The following is a 19,944-nucleotide window of genomic DNA, read 5'->3' as shown; positions in this document are numbered from 1 at the left end:
ATGCAATAAATAATCATTTTAATAATCATTAGGTTAATTATTATAATCTTGGTTGGAAGAATCATCTAAATTTTAGTTAGAGTAATAATAAATCTAAAGCTGCAAATCCATAATGAGGAAGCAACACTGCAAACCCATTAGGAAACTCCAACAATTAAGGAAATCCAACATATAAACCTTATTACCTCCAGGTTTTAATAATTTACAGAGTAAGGAGGAAATGTTGTCAATAGAAGAATTGATATTGCAAATGGGGAGTCAATTACAAAGTCAAGGAGTTGCAATTAGAAACATGAAAAATCAATAAGTTGTATTGCTACCGTACTTAACAATAGACCTCCAGGAACAATAGACCTCCAGGAACATTGCCCCCAGCAATGTTGCCTAGTAATGTTGAAGTAAATCATAAAGATCAGAACAAAGAACAAATTAAGGCTATTCAACAGAGAAGTGGAAAAAAATAGAAAACAGAGTTCAAAAAGAAGTGGAAGTTGAAGTTGAATAAGATGAGGTGGAAAATGAAAATTTTGGTGAAGATTTTCATTTTGAGTCAGAATATCTTATTAAACCAATGAAAATCACTGTAGAAAGACCACCATCTCCATTTCCTCAAACATTGAAGCAAAAAAATAAAAATAACCAATTTTCAAAATTTTTAGAAATATTAAAAAAATTAACGATAAACATTCTATTTGTTGAAGCATTGACACAAATTTCAAGCTATGTGAAGTTCATGAAGGATATACTTAATAAGAAAATGAAGTTTATAGATAATGAGATTGTTTCACAAAGTGAAGAGTGTAGCGCTATAATTCAGAAAAAGCTTCCTAAAAAACTTTAAGATCCTGGAAGTTTTAAAATTTTTTGTGTTATTAGTGAAAGATTTTTTGGAAAAGCTTTATGTAATTTAGGAGCCAGTATTAATCTTATACCGTTATCAATTTCAGAACATTGGGTTTAGGAGATATCTCACCTACAACTGTAACTCTTCAGTTAGTTGATCAATTGATTACCTATCCTAAAGGAGTTATAAAAGATATTCTGGTAAAAGTTGATAAATCTATCTTTATTGTGGACTTCATTGTATTAGATATAGAGGAAGATAAAGAAATTCCTATCATTTTAAGAAGACCATTCATTGCCACTGCAAGAGCTTTGATAGATGTGCAGAAAGGAGAACTAACTATAAGAATTAGTGATCAAAATGTTACAATTAATATTGCAAAATAAATGAGATGCCCAGCAAAAGAGTAAGAGACTGAATGCTTCAAAATGAATATTAATGAATATTTTAAGCCATGAATATTTTGAAAAGACATTTGAAAAGGAATAGGTGGAATATCAAAATGAGGATAAAATTTAAGATGAATCTACGGAAGTGAGTAAAGAAGATTTGGATTATGTTCAGGAAAAATATGAATTGTTAGACCTTACTGAAAGTAATAAAAATTTGATTTCATCAATTGAGAAACCTCTTGAACTAGAACTGAAACACTTCCTTCAAATTTGAAGTATGCATTTTTAGGAGATTTATCCACATTACATGTTATAGTATCCTCCTGATACGCAAGAACAATAGTTGTTGGAAACTTTGAAAAGATATAAGAAAGCTTTTGGATGGACATTAGCTGATATTAAAGGAATCAGTACTTCAATTTGTATGCATAGAATTTTATCGGATGATCAACATGAAGCATAAGCTGATCCTCAAGGGAGACTAAATCCTATGATGAAAGAAGTTGTTAAGAAAGAAATTTTAAAATGATTAGATGCTAAAATAATATATCCTATTTTAGACAGTGCATGGGTAAGTCCAATTCACTGTATTCCAAAAAAAGGAGTGACTGTAGTGACAAATGAGAATAATGAATTAATACCAACATGATAAGTCAATGGAGCATAGATTATAGAAAATTAAATTCTGCCACCAGAAATGATCATTTTCCTTTACCCTTTTTGAACCAGATGTTGGATAGGCTGGTTGAGCACAGATATTTTTGTTTTTTAGATGGATGTACCAGTTATCATTAAATACTTATTGCTCCAGAGGATCAATAGAAAATAATGAAAATTTTGCTTTTCAGCAAATGCCCTTTGGATTATGTAATGCACCTGCAACATTTCAAAGATGTATGATGTCATTTTTAGTGATTTAATTGAAAAAGGAATTTGATTGAAAAATGGATTGTAGTCTTTATGGATGATTTTTTTGTATTTGGAACTTCATTCGAAATATGTCTAAATTATTTAGAAAAAGTTCTTGAACGATGTGAAAAGACTAATCTTGTATTACACTAGGAAAATGTCAATTTATGATTGCAGGAGGAAATGTGCTTAGGCATAAAATTTCAGAAAATGGTAGATCTTGCAAAAATTCAAGTTATATCAAACTTACCTCCAGCTACTACTGTAAAAGGAGTTAGGAGCTTTTTAGGACATGCTGGATTTTACAGGCGATATATTAAGAACTTTTCAAAAATTACTAAGCCTTTATGCCAACTTCTGGAAAAAGATACAATATGTAGTTTTAACTAAGATTGCCTTAAAGCCTTAGAAACTTTAAAGGAAAAATTGATCACTACTCCTATAATTGTTTCACCTGATTGGGAGAAACCCTTTAAATTACTATGTGGTGCTAGTGATTAGGCAATTGGAGTTGTTTTAGGGCAAATATATGATAAGATTTTTAAAGTTATATATTATGTGAGTAAGACTCTCAATGATGCTCAGATTAACTATACCACCGCTGAAAGAGAGTTATTTGCCATTGTGTATGCTTTTGATAAGTTTAGATCATATCTGAATGAAGCTAAATGTGTTGTGCATACCGACCATTCGACTATTAAATATTTGATGTAAAAAAAGGATGCAAAACCAAGATTAATTAGATGGGTACTTATGATGCAAGAGTTTGATTTTGTAGTAGTCGATAGAAAAGGGATTGATAATCAAATTGTTGATCATCTACTAGGCTACAACAGGAAGAAATATTTGACATGGAAATGAAAATTAATGAAACATTTCCTGATGAACAACTTTATATTGTAAAAGGATGGGAAATACTATGCTGATGTTGTAAATTATATTATTAGTGGTATTTTGCCATATGGACTAACCAAACATTAGAAAAAAAAAATTCATTAATGATGCAAAATCTTATTTTTGGGACGAACCCTATTTATATAAACAATGCAAAGATTTAGTAATGAGACTGTGTGCCTTACAAAGAAATTCAGGAAATTATCCAAAAATGCCATGATTCTGAATTTGGAGGTCATTTTGGAAATGATAGAACTGTTCATAAAATTTTGCAATCTAGATTTTATTTGCCTAATCTATTTAGAGATGTTAATATATATATATAAACATGTGATCGGTGTCAGATAATATGTATTATTTCAAAAAGAACTGAAATGCTTCTAAATTTTAATTTGGATATTGAAAATTTTGATGCATGAGGATTAGATTTTATAGGACCATAATGGTTTGAAGCTATTGTTGTACCTAGATGTGATGCTCAGAGTGTTTCTAATTTTTTAAATAAAAATATTTTTATAAGATATGAAATGCCAAGAGTAATAATTACCATGTAATCATTACCGATGGAGGGTCTCATTTTAGGAATGCAACCGTTACCAAATTAGTGAAAAAATATAATATAATGCATAAAATTACAATTGCTTATCATCCTCAGACTAGTGGTTTGATAGATGTATCTAATCTTTAACTTAAGATAATTTTAGAAAAAGGGTAAATCCTAATAAAATGGATTGGTCTGCTAGATTAGATATGACATTATGCGCATACAAGATAGCTTATAAGACAGCTATAGGAATGTCCCCTAATAGATTAATTTTTGGGAAAACTTGTCACTTGCCAGTAGAATTGGAGCATAAAGCTTATTGGGCTATAAAAAAATTCACAAAATAATTCAATTTTTTTTGAAAGATGCTGGTGAGAAAAGATTATTGCAATTGAATGAGCTTGAAGAAATTATGAATGACTCTTACGATAATGCTAGGATTTATAAAGAAAGATGAAAGAATGACATGATCGAAAGATAATAAAAAAGGAATTTGAACCTGGACAGAAATTTTTTATATACAATATAAGATTGTAATTATTTTCTGGAAAACTGAAGTTTAGGTGGAAATGACCATTCAGAGTTGAAAAAGTCTATCACTATGGAGTTATTAATATTGAAGATCCTAAGACAGATACAAAGATTGGAAAGATAATTAAAATGAATTACACAGATTGAAACCATATTTTGGTGGTCAAAGACTAATTTTTAAAGAGACTGTAATGTCGGGTCACCCAAAATAAAGACTAAGAATGTCAGACTGACAACATTAAACCAAGCGCTTTGTGGGAGGCAACACATATTTATCGTAGTTTATTTTGCCTTTGTGTTTTTGTTTGGAATATTTACATATAATTATATTTGTGTTTTTATAGAGTTCTATCAACACTATTTTGGCTTGGGGATTGCCTGTTAGAAGCTGTTGGTCACTGATTTTTTGTAGTTTAAATGAAAGAGCACTATACCTCACGCCTTGTATTTATCCCTAAAGATAAACACAAGACATGACGGTGAGGGTCGATCAGGTAAACTAAAAAGTATATGACGTCCATTTGGTCTGCAAAATCATTTTATTTGCCGACAAGTTCCCCTATTTAATACAAATAATTAAATAGGGTTTATATTAAGTTGGGTTCGAAAAAGCTTCCTATAAGGGCAGACCCCTATAGGAAATTATATCTTAGATAACTGAAATCATCTAAGAAAACTCTCGATAAAAATCAGGAAATGTTATCTTCTAAGAGGTCAAAAGGATAGGACTTTTAAATGAGATGATACATAGATGTGTCAATAGGGAATGACTCAATTTATAACATTTATTGTGGAATCCAAAGGAGGAAGAACTAGGGGATGTCATAGATTCAGAGGAGAACCTCAGTGACTTCCCAGTCTATCCTGATGTTTGGCTTCAATTCTAAAGAGAAAGTACTGTTCATAAATTGAATATTTAGGTGTTTCATTCTACCAATTTTATTTGTTTCGGCTTACATTTGTGTGAAACTATCTCATAAATAGCCTAGAAGATGTGAGGGTTTAAGTTGTGACAAATGGTCGTGACAAATGACAACCTTGAAAATGACAACCTTGAAATCCTAAGACGTGTTAGGGCTTATATTGTATAGCAGAGCTAAACAAAGGTCCAAATATAAGGCGAGGATTTATGTTGCATAAGCAAACAATCTCGAAATCCTATGACTTGGTTATTTTATTCTAAGGAAAGATATGTTGTTGTAGATAGATGTTACCATTGAAGATGGCCATGCTGCCCAGAATGCTAGCTCCAAGCTCCTCGTCATGATGAGTTTAAGTTTTCTGATGTGTCAGGTTATGATGTCAAAATAGATGTCCCTATGGTTATAATTATATAAATGTTATGGGGCTTATTAAAGTTGATTAGAGCGACATCGGTTAAGATCCTTAGTCCAAATGAACTTTCTATCGGATTCACTTAGTCCAAATGAATTTACTAAACTCAACTGAATGAGTTCCATACTTTCATTTAGACCGTGGGAAGCCTCATTAGCAACCGTAGGTTACCTCCTCCGAGGGGTTCCCGATCATCCGATAGAGACGTCTGAATTTAGTTGCAATTATTATTTTGTGATGTTTGTGATTAAATTTTGAGTTATTTTATATTTTGAATGTTGTGGCGGTGAATTTTATCTTGGTTTATTTTAGTTTTACTTTTGGTTTTGGTGGCTATCTTAGCAGTTTTTGGTTTTCATACAAGGTGTCATCGTTGTTTAACATGAAAGTTTTGTAAGTATAAAAATACAGTGTAGAAAGTACAAGAAAAGATGATACTGTAAACTGTAAAAGTGTACCTGACAAGTCTTCTCGTTCCATCACCTGAAAGTCAGTACTTACAAGGCATGTATATAATGTTGCAAAAAAATTTAAGTTGCAAGAGTTGATAAAGGTTTAATTACCAAACCCCATGTTATGATTTTATTGAATCTTAGAAGATCCTAGTGGATGATTTTAGAACAAAATATGACAAGTTTGATTTACTCTTCAAAATATCCAGAAGATTTTAAAGTGTTGAGGGAATAACCCTAAACTATTTTGAGCCTCTCTTGAATTATTTCAAGTTCATTTTGAACTTATCATATTGTTTCATTAATCATCCAAGGTTAAAGTGTGACTACCCCGTTACTTTGTGAAACATGACAATTTAACTTTCCCAAGGATATGATACTCACTTAATCAATTGATGTTTCATTTAAAAGTTATGTGTGTGGGTGCTCTTAAGGCAAGTCTAGGTTATTTAAGACTATGGTACCCGTGATTAAGGTCAGGCTTGTACTAATTAAAGATGTTAATCACCAATTATGTCATCTTCTAAATTCAATCAGTTGAGTTTAGAAATTGAGTCTAGGTCACTACTAAACCTTTTATAATCATAATAGGTGAAATGGTGATTATCAAGGTTTTGATTTAAGTATTCATATATCCATATCAAATGGTCAAACCATCCTCAACTTTGGGCTTGAGAAAAGTAAACTATCATCTTTCTGGTTTAAGCCACTCACTTAAAAATTGTCTGATCTCAATTGACTTCCAGGTCATGAAGGTTGGGAGAATTATGATCTTGTTGATTTTGTGCAAGGGTGACGAGTGAGTTTTTATCTTTTAACCCCATTGTATTTCAATCATCCAAACATGTTCATTAAGTTAAAACTTACCCTTTTTTTTGTTAATCCTAAATTTTGGTTAAGACACCGTTTAAATTTAGAAAATAGGATTTTTAAAGGTTAATTTATTTAATTATCCAAAATAAAATTTATATTTATGGAAAAATTATTGGAGGTTCCCTATGGTCAGAGAAATACTTAGACAAAATTTCATGATTTTTTAAATCAAATTTCTATTATTATTATTTAATTTTTAAACAATTTTAATGATTAAATTAAATAGAAAATAATATTTTAATTAAAAAAATCATTTTTATATTTTTAATAGACTTCTCTGAGTTCAAAAAACTCAAAGTCAAATCTTATATTTTTTAATTTTTAATTTATTTAATATAATTATTTTAATGAGAAAATAAGGAAAATTCATTTTTAAGCTTTTAAAATTTATTTTTAACTTAGAAAAATTAGGGAAAATATTTTAATGAGTCCCAAATGATCAGAGAACAATTAGGCATATTTTGAAATATTTTGATATTTTTGAAAATTTTAATTATTCTTAATTATTTTAAATCCAAAATATGGCTAAAAAATTAAGTATTTTATCAAAAATAATTTTTATTTTTCCTAAGTGCCTCTGATCACAAGGAACTCAGAAAATCACTTTTCACAAATTTCTCAATTTTATTTAATTTATTATAATTATTTTTGTACAAAAATATAAGGTTTCTTAGAAAAACAACTTCAGTGCTTGAACTAAGTCAAATAATTTTGAAATTTTTAGAGTGGGTAGATATGATTTTTATGAACAACGTGGGACTAATTTTGTCAATTTTTTATATATGTTTTATTTACATAAATTCATGGAAGATATTTACATTTAATTAAGTATAGAAATGTACAAAATAGTTCAAAGCATCACAATATTTTTCCTAGATTTCTTTGACCATAGGAAACCTACAAAAATTATTCTCATAATTTTTGAAGTGATATTTTGATTTATATAATTAAAATAAGCTAAAATGGTCACCCTAGCTTGAAAATTAGGGTTAGAAGTATAGAGATGCTCTCTGACTTTGGAAAAATCAGAGAACATCCCCTCTATGATGAGGAATAAACCCTAAAATTATCAAGCCATGGTGAGCACTCCTTAATCATGGAGAGTTAAAATACCTCAAAGGGTATTTAATTAATTAAAAATCATATGTTTGTCAAATAATTTTTGATTTAGTTCACATTATTCTCTTCTGTTCACTGAGCAAGCGGGTATTTCTATTTTATTTTTTTTTTATTTTTCTATAAAAAGTTATGAATTTTCAAAGATCTGTCATTTTTTAAAGAAAAAGCCTTAATTTTTTATTTATCCCAATCAAGCGCCGCGTCATCCTCGTCCTCCTTGAAGCGCCATGTGTCGTCTCTTGGTTCGGCACTACCATTTGACTCGACAGCCACGCGTCTCGCTGTTCATGCATGAAGACTCCATCCGGCTTAATCTCGTCCGTCCATCCAATACACACTCGATTAGACGGCTCTCCGTCATCGTCCTCGATAGCCAAAACCTGTGAACCGTCCAACTTTAAACCCTAAGATCTCAGCTTAAACTCAATGAAATCACTTTGAGTTTGTTCCTACACCTTCATCTACTCAAGACGAGTATATCTATATGGTTACTCTACTATGAATTGTAAGTTTTCTTCACAAAGACCAAACCGAGCCCAAAATTAGGGTTAGTGAGCTATACCTTTGCCCAAGAGGTTAGGCCTCGATTGGGTGCTTATGAAAGCTTCAGTGGAGTCTGACAAACCTTGTGGATGTGTTTATTTCCTCTGGTGAAGGCTCCAAGTATGAGTTAGATCAATGGGTGGAGCGACCTTGGTCTAAGTATAGGTTAGAGGGCTCAACAGAGGGGGATTTTGATGGGGATCTTCCTCTCTTGCTCTGGTGAAGCTCAGGAGCAAATCAATTTGGGGTTTAGGGGAGTTTTTTAGGAAGGCAGAATTTTGCCGTAATTTTGAGCTAAAAAATTGAGCTCAAGTGATGGGGAAGATGGTCAAAGGATGGTTGCAAAAGAGTTAGGGAGGAAGATCCCCTTTGAAGCCATGGAGGAGGGGTTTAAGTAAAACAGCCTAGGGTGGCTATCATGGCCTCCAATTAGGTGCAATGTGGAGCTGAGGTGGAGGGCTTCAAGATGCTAAACACCAATCTGAGCTAGACACATTAGATGGGTAAAATTGGGTTTGAATTTAGGCATAGAGGCTCTTGGTTTTAGCTCCTCCGGTGACTAGGGTGCCATGTGGAGGTGCTTAGGTGGCTCAGGAACCTTAGAGGAATCTTTCACAACAATTAATTTGGGATGGTGATAGGTTTTGTCAAAGATAGCTTTAGCTTAAGCAATTTTAGGAAACAAATCCCTTGATTTAGGGGACCTTTGGTCCATGGCTCATCTAGGGTGTGTTAAATATGGTATAACCTGGATCAAAGGGGGAGCTTAGTGGCTGTGGAGTCATCAATTTGGTGGCCTTAGGATGACTAAGTTAATTTTGGTACAAAGGCCCAATTTGGGTCCAAATGGCCAAAGGTTGGGTTTGAGTTAGGCTAGACATGGTCAAATTGGCCAAATTGTGTTCAATTGGAGGGTCCAAATTGGTTTTAGAGATAATTGAAGTGATTTTGGATGTTTTGGAAAAGTTTGGGGTGCCAAGGGTATTTTTGTAATTTTGGCAAATTTAGGGGTATTTTGGTAATTTTGGAATTTTTTGGTGGATTTGGGCAATTTAGGTATTTTGAAATGGTTTCAAATAATTTTTGAATAAATTTGGGTATTTTTGGTGAATTTGAGGATTTTGACCAAATTTAGGGTTTCAAAGGCACTTAGGTAATTTTGGTAGATTTAGGGGCAAAAGGCCAAATTGGACATTTTGTGAAGAATTGGGGTACCGATCACCCTATATGAGCTATGGGTCAATGAAATCCCCATTTGGATCCTCTATGTGCTGGTCTTAGCCAAACCCTGGCCTAGGGCTAGTGGGTCTAGGGGACCAACTACATGAGTTTCCCAAAAGTTTCCCAAAAGATCAAGACCAACTACATGAGTTTCCCAAAAGATCAAGAGATCAAAGTTAACAATTTTGGGTTTTGATTGTGGGTGATAGTGAGTGTGATAGTGAGTGTAGTGAGTGAACTAACTCCAGACCAACACCCAGAGTCAACCCTAAGGTGAGATAGCATTATGGGAACTCTCCTTGATCTCCCCCATAGTGACCCTACCTACTATGTGCTAGAGGTTAGGACAAATATGTGGAACTTCAAGTTGAGCAAAGAGGAGTTTAGAGTTTCTAATGGTGAGGGTTCCTTTTCTAGTCTTCTAGGAATAGTCAATAGGAAAGCCCTATGGCTAGACCCTAGGCTACTAAAGAGGGAAAACTAAACCTCAACCAAAAGTGAGGTCAAAACAAGTCCGTTTATTTGAGAAATTTGAAATTGAAAAAATATTTAGAAACATCTTTTTTTACCTAATTATAAGGAAGAACTGAGAATTTTTTGGATCGAAATCGAAATGGTGATTTTTTTGGAACTGGCGCATGATGCATTAGATTGACGCAAGATGCGCCACATTCTAGAAAGCTGGCGCATGATGCGTCAAAATCGGCGCATGATGTGCCGCTATGACGAAAATGTCTTAAAACATTTCAAAAGGCAGTTTTTGGCAGTTCTTCTTCTTATAACTCTCAAAAACTGAATCCAATGTCCATTTTAAGGGGGAAAATGAGAGAAGAGTCACTAGATTTCAATTTTAATGGCGTCCCACTCTAAAAATTCGGCTAGATTTGGTTTCCAACCTGAGAAAGTTCATCATTTTTTATGCGCATAAGTTATATGATTGAGTTCTAGTGAAGAAGAGCTAGTGAAGAAGAGGCTAATCAAGAGGCTAATCAAAGAAATGGGGTTAGTGAATCGAGGATTCAACACACCGAATACTCGAGTGGAAGAGATTATTGCACAGAGACCCTAGGAAGTGTTTTGTTACACTGTTGCCACCATAGTTGTCATTGTGGTGAAAGATTTTTACGTACATCTGCATGGAATCAACCAAGGAATTGTCTATGTGCGAGGCAGGTTTGTGCAATTCACTTCCTTAAGAATAAACGAGATGTTTATGTTTTAGAATGTGTCTATTTGTCACTATGCAAATTTTACCCCTATGAGAGATAATATGAATGAACTCTATCGATACCTTACGGATGAAGATGCAAATTGGGAGGCTAGAGATAATGGAAATGTATGTTTTTCTTCATCATTTTTAAATTCTGATTCTAAGGCATGAAACTTCCTTATTGCATTGAAATTACTTTCCACTATGAAAATCAGTAAGGTAACTAAGGAGAGTGTTATTTTGAACTATTGTATTCAAATTGAAAAACCTATTGACATTGGAGCAATAATTATGAAATCAGTTTTGGGTTTGATTGTCAATGGATCTGCAAATGGACTAGGACATCTATCCACTATTTTACTACTATGCAGTTAATCACAACTACCTTATGAGAGTTGGGAAAAAGTGCTTCTTCCTTGGAAGCCAATGGATCCAGAAGTCTACGACAAATGTATTGGAATGGGAGTGAGAATGAAGTGAATGTACTGATGGATCAAGAATCCCAGAATTCATCACTTATTTAGCCTTACTTTGGTTCGAACGTACTGTTAAAAAGAATCAAGAAAATAGAAAAAGATGTGTAGAATCTTATGCATGCACTTGGGAATATTTCTGAATTGTTGGATCATCTAGAGTGGAGACTAAAAGAAAATTTTGAACATGCTTGTCGTATTGAAGATGATTTGGTACGTATGTTCAAGAAATATGCTTGGATTGGGGAGGATTCAACTGAAAATTTTCATTATCAACCCTTCTACAACTTATATGTGCACTACAAATCTATTGGAGGTATTCAAGAGGACGAGAGTGAAGAAGAAGTTTGAACTTAATCTATGCACGAAACATTTTGTCTAGTACTGTTTGTTTTGATTATTTTGTTATGTTGGATTGCATTTACTTTTGTTGTTGAACTCTATCTATGTTTGAGTTTGGTAGTTTGATGTTTAAATTTCAGTGTTAAAATGTTTTGGTTTTCTTTGGACACTGAATTAGATGTTTGTTGGCTTGAAAAATGTTAGTTTGCAATACCACGAATTATATATATATAAGCGAGTTCTGTGTTCTTTGTAAAAGTTTGGTGTTAGAGTAATGTTTAATTATGATTATAAAAGTTCATTTAAATTAATTAGAGTTAGACGGTGCATAACAGATTTCCACAGAAAATGAAATCTGGAAAAATTAAGGCATTGGCGCAAGATGCGCCAATTTACAAAGAGTTAGTTCATGATGCACCAGATTTGGCGCAAGATGCACCAAATTCCCGAAAACATCAGATTACCTAAAAAACTATGAAATTGCATAGTGAAACTCCATTTTTACTGCTTGGGTCATCTCCTACCTCTAAACCTTGACCAAAAGCTTCACATTGAGTGCGATAGAGAGGATTTCAGAGGCCAAAAATCTTAATTTTGCATCTTCTCTTAGTAAGAGCTTCACTTTAACTTAAACTTTTTTTATTTTCACCATAAATTTTACATTATGGAAATTTTAAAATTTGGGATTTTTGATGAAAAAGCTTAAAGGAAAACTCATGGTAAGAAGTTTCTTACCAAATAATATTACTTGGGGAGTTAGATTTTAGATTTTGTAATTTATTGGGAATTTATTTGGAATTTCATAGAACTTCTAATGGCTCCCGAGTAAAAAGAAGAATGTCGTCAGATGATTTTGATGCATGACAATTTGTCAATTTTAAGGCTCAACACAGTTATAACACTCAAATAGAATCAAGAAGATTGATTCAGGAACTCTCATTTACTAACCTGAGTGGCAAGATCGAGAGGTTGATCATCGCAAGAAATTGGGAAAGGTTTTGCTATTTCACTGCAGTAGCGATTGTACCAATGGTTTGGGGGTTTTATGCCAACTTGAGGTTCACTGCTGGTAATCACATCCTTGTAAGAGGTAAGCAAGTTCAATTTTCAAGAGATAGGATTAATGTTTCTTATGGGCTGAGGAATGTATTTCATGATGAATATGCTGCATTGATGATTGATTCATCACTGGATGAAGTGATTGCCTATATGACTGATGAAAGAGGAGAATGGAGGATTAAAAATGATAAGAAAGTTAACTTCTCAGCTTCCATGTTGACTATTCAGTTAAAGGTATGACAACACTTCATCTCTACTAAATTACTGTCGACAAATCATCTAGCCAATGTAACGAAGGATAGAGTTGTATTAAACTATTGCATTCAGAACATGAAATCAATAGATGATTATGCTCTCATAGTTCATCATGCTCAGAGCATAGCTAAGAGCTCTACTGCTAGTGGTTTGGGTTACAGTGGTTTGGGTTACCCTGTTGGGTTACCCTGTCCTGATTTTCACTCTATGTGAGCAATCAGGAGTAGAGTCCCATAGAAACGAGGAAAGATTATAGCCACAAAATCTTGTTGGGAAGCATACGGTTCAAAGAGTTGAATCATTTGTTGAGGATAGGAGTGGAGGTAGTGATAGACCCTCTACATTAGTTGCAGGGGCATATACTTCTCGCTTTGCATCACTTGAAAATATTTTGGAACAACTCATGATTCAACAAATGGATATAGTTAATATTTAAAATCAAATTGGAGAAATTGGAGCAAGAAATGCTTATAACGATGAGTATAAGCAAAGGAGATTTTAGCATGATATAGCTTATGAGGAAGCTATGGTTAGATATCTTAGGGGTGAATACAATATGAAATTTTCTACTTGCCCCAGCTTTACTCCTTATGCTCCTATTCATGATGAAGAAGAAGAAGAAGAAGAAGATGATGATGATGAGGAAGGCGTTGAGGACTGATTTTCTTAGGATTTTAGTTTATTTTATTTGTTTGTATGTTATTTTTTATTATGTTGTTATTGGATGTGATTTGAAACGGTCGTAGTAAAAACATTTATTTTGTGATGTGGACCTAAATTGTAATAATAACAGTAGATTTTTACTTTTTCTGTATTTTTTTCTAGTATTTTCAGTTTTTGTTTCTGTTTTTAATTTTCAGTAAATTCTTTTGAATATATTATGTTTTATTTAACGCTTTAAAGCCTGTATGTATTTTTAAAGTTAGTACCTGCAGTATACCAGAGCTCAGTTTCATAGTCAGAAATCCTCAACATGTTAGTTTTTATTTTTCATGCATTTATTGTTTTCTTTCAGCAACTTAATTTTGTCCTAAAACATTTTTAAATTACTTAACAACTTAAGTTTGGAGGGAAGAAAATTTCTTTTAAAAAAGAAGTAAACTAAATTTTATTTGTCCTCAATTAACAATATTTTTGAAATTAATTTAACATGACCTGGAACATGACCTGGGATATTCCTGGGATATTAAGATTTAACTTTGAATGACTATACTTATGTTTATGAATATTTTGGTAAATTTAGGTAAAAAAGTTTTTAATATCAAAAGTCAATTCGAAAGTTAAAGATATTTGGTATGCTAGGATAAGACTATGTTTTTCTATTTAAAGTAAAGAAAATTGTATTTTTGAAGTTATAAGAATTTTAGAGTTTCATGTAAGAAGAAAAAAATTAAACTTTATGAAAATAAAAACTAATATGAATTTATAAAGTGAAGAAAGGTAAGGATTTTGACTTTAAGAAGAAGATAGTGAAGTTCAAAACTATTAAATGCTATCCAGATACAATAATCATCGCTTGAAAAAGAAAAAAAAAGGATTGAAAGGGTCCTAAAAAAATGAAAAATGAGCAAGGAGAAGCTTGAGGAGATGCTTAATAAAAAACTAGCTTCGAATCAACTTAAGGAAAAAGATTTATTACATTTTCTAAATTTATATTGGAATATTAGTAGCATTATTAGTAAAGTTTTCATGAAGTTCTTTTTCATATGAATATTCTAAGTACCCTTGATATGACAAATTGCACTTCTTATTAAAATAAATAGAGATTCAAAAATCTTAAATTTGATTACTAAATACTCTTAAACTTAGAGTTTGAATCTAAGTTATTAAGGGTTTTTCTTAAATTTTACTATTTTATTTATTAAACTAAAGTATAAAAGTTATAAGTTAATCTCTATCCTAAGTCATATGCTTTTATGAAGTAAAAGTGTCAATTGAGGACAAGTAACATTTAAGTTTGGGGGATTTTGATACACCAAAATAATATGAGTTTTAAGTATATATTTTATGCTTAATTTTGGTGATATTGGACATTAAAAAAGAGTATTTTCATGTCTTTGTTGCAGGTATATAAACTTTAGGTATTTAGAGCAAAAGTAGCAAAAAGGATGAAATTTTGAGCCAAAACAACGAATTTTTGGATTCTAGCGCAAGATGCACCATATTGGCGCAAGATGCGCCGTTTGACAGACAGTTGTTACAAGATGTGTCAGAGACGACTTTTTTGCAGATTAAGGCAGTTTGAGACAAAGTTTGCACAAATTTCAAAAGATACACTTATTTTAAACACCCCTTGGAGTGATTCAATGTAAGCAAACATTTTGGAAAGTTCTTTTATGAAGGAATATGTCTCTTGGATCAATGGACATGCCTTTTGAATATAAAAAAGTTGACTTTTGGATAGAATTTTGAAATGAATTTTGAATTCTTTTTGGAGGGAGACAACCTCTAATAAAAGAAGAAGACTTCTAGGGTGGCGTGAGTAGTGGCGTGTGAAGGGGGAGCGGGGGTGCGAAGAGAGAGAGAGAGAGAAGTCAATAGCTTAGAGATTTTCTTCAAGGACTGTAAGAGGAGAGGGAAAGTGAGAGATTTCCTCTTCATTACACTTCTAAGAGAGAATTGATAGTGCTTGTAAAGAGAGAAAAACTTGAAGAGAAATTCTAAGGATTTGCTTGGGAAGGATTGTGAGATAAGTTGTGTCTTTTTTTTCTTTTGTTTTGTAAAATTGTTTTCATATATGAAATTAGTGTTTTGTTGTATCATTCTGATGAATTCTGAGTAATCTTTTTTATCCTTCTCCCTTCTTTGAGATATAGTTTTATGAAGAATTAATTTTGTTTTATACGGTTTTAAATGTCAATAATTTATGATTATTTGAACTTCGAACTTCATTTACTTTTCGATCTGACCAACTGAAATGTTAAAATATTTTGAAAAACATATGTTCCGAAAAGACTATGATTTCTACAATATGGGGAGAATCACATTTGATTTCATGGAAGAGTATGTCATCCAATTGGGTGTAAAAAAATATGGAAATATACTTTATTGGATGTAGAATTAGAGATTATAATGTGACATATTAAAATCTCTAATTTGGTCTAGTTGATTAGAAACTGATGCGAGATTGTTAGCCCTCAAGGGAGGGAGTAGTGGGAGCTCTAGAGTGGCATTCGGTATCCTCTCAGCCTAACCACATAATTAGGGACCAAACTCTGGATTAGTCAATATTTTTTATGCATTCGAAAGAGGGTAAAGAATAGGATGGCTCCTATTTGGCACAAAATAGTTCAACTATTTGGCACAAAACAGTTGGCACAAAACAGTTTTTATATATTTTTTTTCAAATGATTTTAATTTCTTCACAATCCATATACTTATTATAAAGAGGAAGGAAGCTTTCTTAAACTTGAACTTTCTGTCACAAAAACTTTGTTTAGTTTTCGTAATTTTACTTTTGAAAATTTAGAATTTAGTTTAGTTAATTTTGTTTTTCAACTGCATTTTAATTAGCATTCACTCTAGTATTTAATATTTAAAATTTGCAATTTACTTTTTGTAGTTTTAAAAATTATATTATAAATTATAATCATAAGAATTTACTTATAGCATTTCCAATTTTTCTGTGGGATCGATATCTAGGACTCCATTAGAGCACTTTATTACTTGAGCGATACATATACTTGCATTATTTTTAAAGAGAGTTTGTTAGTTTAATGATTTTTAAAAGATAAAACTATTTTCACTGAAGTTATTTTTTGTTGGGATTAAATTGCATATTTGCTACTGTATCTACAGTGTGTATTTCGTAATATTGAAAAATATTTGCAAAATTAATACACTAAATCCACCTACATCAATGGTCCCTTGCTCCGCACGAAGCAACCTTGGGGGGAAGGAAACTTTGATCCTCTCAGAATTCCAATCATCATCATTCTTTGACCGGCCATTTCTACAATCAAAGGGACAAAGAAAAATTTAGAAAAGGTCATATAGACAATCAAATTATACAACACTACTGATTACATAAGAAGCACAGTAACCGACATGTTGAGGGCGCAAAAGGGACGAAAAGACGTCAAGCTGCAAATCATAGCAACTGATACGCAGATTGAATTTTAATAGGGAAAAAAGTGACACAAAGAAAGAAACTAGATCATTAATCTTGTAAGTGAGACCCTTTCCCACCGAAGTCGTCGATATTTTTTCATTGTATTTTTAACTTTTGAAGTCACCAATTAGTCTTATCATCATCGTATCATTCTCTCTCCAAATAAATCTCTCTTTTGAATCATTGGGATGATTCAAGGAAGAGATATGATGAAATACGCAAATAATTAAAAAATGTGCAGTTCATAAGGTAACATTTGTGTGATAGCCCAAATGTATATGTCTGAAATGGGATCAGATAAAAAATGCTTTGAAAATATATCCGCGAAGAAAACCTTATGAAAGCAACCCACAACTAGAGAATCAAGTTTTTGTACTTGTTCTAGGTCAAGATCAACTCCCAAAGAAAAATATATCTTTGGTTATTTACACTTTTGGGGATACCTAAGAATACTCTCAATAATAATGGTCTTATTTACAATATTTATGATATCCATTTAATTGAAAAACCAAAGGATTTTCTTTTATCATCTCAAACTGGAGAATCTTGACGCTTTTGATGCTTATATTGGGTCATTGGGTAGAGGGTGAATCACTGTATCCACTACAGGTGATGGCACCAGGCATGCAAGGGGGCACGAGATTATATCAATTATTTTTTTTAAGAAATCAATAGTGTTCAAAGGAGGTGTCAATGAAAAAGAGAGGAATCCCTAAGCAGGTAAAGGTAGAAGGTCAGGATACCATGGATCTTTCATCCCAAATTATGGAGAATCTAAGTCTATCTTATCGTGAAGTTAGTCGACCCAATCCTACCACCCCTTATCGACAATCCATGAATTATACCTTCCAAGGAAATTCTAGTAGCCTTATGGTCAGAGGAAAAAAAATCTCTGTTTTCTTCTGACTCTTTAAGAGATAGAATGGGTAAAGTGGGACTTATACTCTCAGTTAAATGACGGAGACGCCGTTGGAATAAAAAGAGAAAAGAGAGGTCTAACTACAAAGCCAAAAAACTTTCACAAAGAACTTACACTCCCTTTTAGGTCATGGGAGCCTTTAACACCCTAGTCGTGCTAGACAACCTCCTAAGTAGAAATTTTATGCTTGGCTTGGTCGATTTAAGAAACACGGGGTTTCTCCTCAAGATATGGAGAATGATGCAGTTAGTTTCAATTAAATTTAAATGTATAAACACTATTTGGGATGACTTGAGATATGTTATTGCAATATAAATTTGTTTTAAATTTGACCAAAGGTCATGCAGAAAAAGTAGAGCAGAAAGTAAATTGCTCATTTTATATATACATGTATATATGTAGAGACACCTATATAAAATTTAATGATATACATTGAAAACGTGTCAGCACGAATCACAAAGACATAGCATGGATGACAAAGGAGGTCACATGGCCCCACGGGTCCTACTAAGGGCACCTAATATGGATAAGGGGAAGATCCTCCTAGAAGAATCCAACTGATTGGATCCACTGGACGAGCCCGTCGTTTCTCAACCTGGATAGACCGGGAAAATAAAACAGGTGAAGTCTTAAGGCGGTTGATGTGGAGCTTCAACAAGTAGCTGCCCAACTTAAGGGCTACCCACTCTCGTAATCGCTTGGCTTAAATGATCGCTCGGCTTAAATGGTCGACTGGCTTGAGGTTTGCTCAGACCAACTTTCATCCGTCTTATAGCCACTCGACTTAAATGGTCGTCTGGACCCTACAGTCGCTCATCTAGAGACCACCGACCTCACAATCTGCTGGATTAATGACCGACCGACCACATCTATAAGCCTCACGTGTTGAATTTATGTATGGACATAAATACCCTCATTCTACCAACGTACTTTAGGGGTACAACATGTAATTATATGATAATTCTTTTTTATAAATAGGGGGTCCATATTATGAATAAAGTTTGTGTGAATTTAATATTCATTTTGTGTTATTGTTCTCTATCTCTCTCTTTCCCATTCTTCAACGTTGTATTTCTTTGATAGGTCTCCCGAACAGATTTGGATTCAACAAATGATATCTAGAATTACGATTATTTTTAAGAGCATGAAAGAAAATTTGATAGCATATAGGTATGGGTGGACATCAAAGTGGTGATTGGTTGAGGGAGATTTATACAAACATTGCATTGCTTTAATTGGGTTGATTGTACTGTGGCACTAAATAAGACGTTGCGACTAACGAAATACTCAAACAGATTTAATACTTTAGGAAAAATTATTCGATACGGACACCACATGCAGAAATGCATGTGATATCTAATCTCCACAGTTGATCACCGCAAAAATGTATTTCGATGAGCCTCAATTTTAACTTTAAAAAAAAATTAAAAAAATTGATCCGCCGTAGAGATCGGTGATCGACGGTGGAGATTGGACACTGCAACATTTCTGCATACGGTGCCAGTATGGAATAATTTTTCAATACTTCAGACCCTTAATTTATCATCTTTTGCAACAAATTAATGCTGCCAATTAAAAGATGCTTTATTTTTTTAATTATTATTTTTTGAGGTGGGCCATGATATTCTCTAGAACGATTATGCTATGATTGAATTAATTTTCTTGATTGAAATCATAAAATATGTGTAGATTATTGTTTTTGAGCTTTAAATTTTTGTTGCTTAAGCCTATGTTAATCAAAAAGATAAATAATAACTGATAAAATATAAAATTAGATCATCAATAGGGCTGTCAAAATGGCTCGTTGTTCGCGAACTGCTCGTGTTCGAGTCGTTAAAAAGCTCGTGTTCGGCTCGTTAATTTCGTTGGATAAGTTAACGAGCCGAAAATGAACTAAGATGTGTTTGTTCGGGTTTGG

The 19,944-nt window shown here is 32.7% G+C and overlaps 1 protein-coding gene across 1 annotated transcript in view; it reads left to right on the top strand.

Moving 5' to 3' along the window:
• The first annotated feature begins 12,711 nt into the window (after positions 1–12,711).
• The window catches only part of LOC110038743 (expansin-B16-like), a 15,583-nt gene continuing 8,350 nt past the window's right edge, over positions 12,712–19,944 (top strand). The window contains exon 1 of the mRNA XM_020743635.1: positions 12,712–12,936. Coding sequence (XP_020599294.1) covers positions 12,712–12,936 — 225 coding nt within the window. The remainder of the gene's footprint in view (positions 12,937–19,944) is intronic.

Source organism: Phalaenopsis equestris, unplaced genomic scaffold (assembly GCF_001263595.1).
Source record: "Phalaenopsis equestris unplaced genomic scaffold, ASM126359v1 Scaffold233703, whole genome shotgun sequence".
Lineage (NCBI taxonomy): Eukaryota > Viridiplantae > Streptophyta > Magnoliopsida > Asparagales > Orchidaceae > Phalaenopsis > Phalaenopsis equestris.
This window is presented reverse-complemented; position numbering and strand designations above follow the sequence as displayed.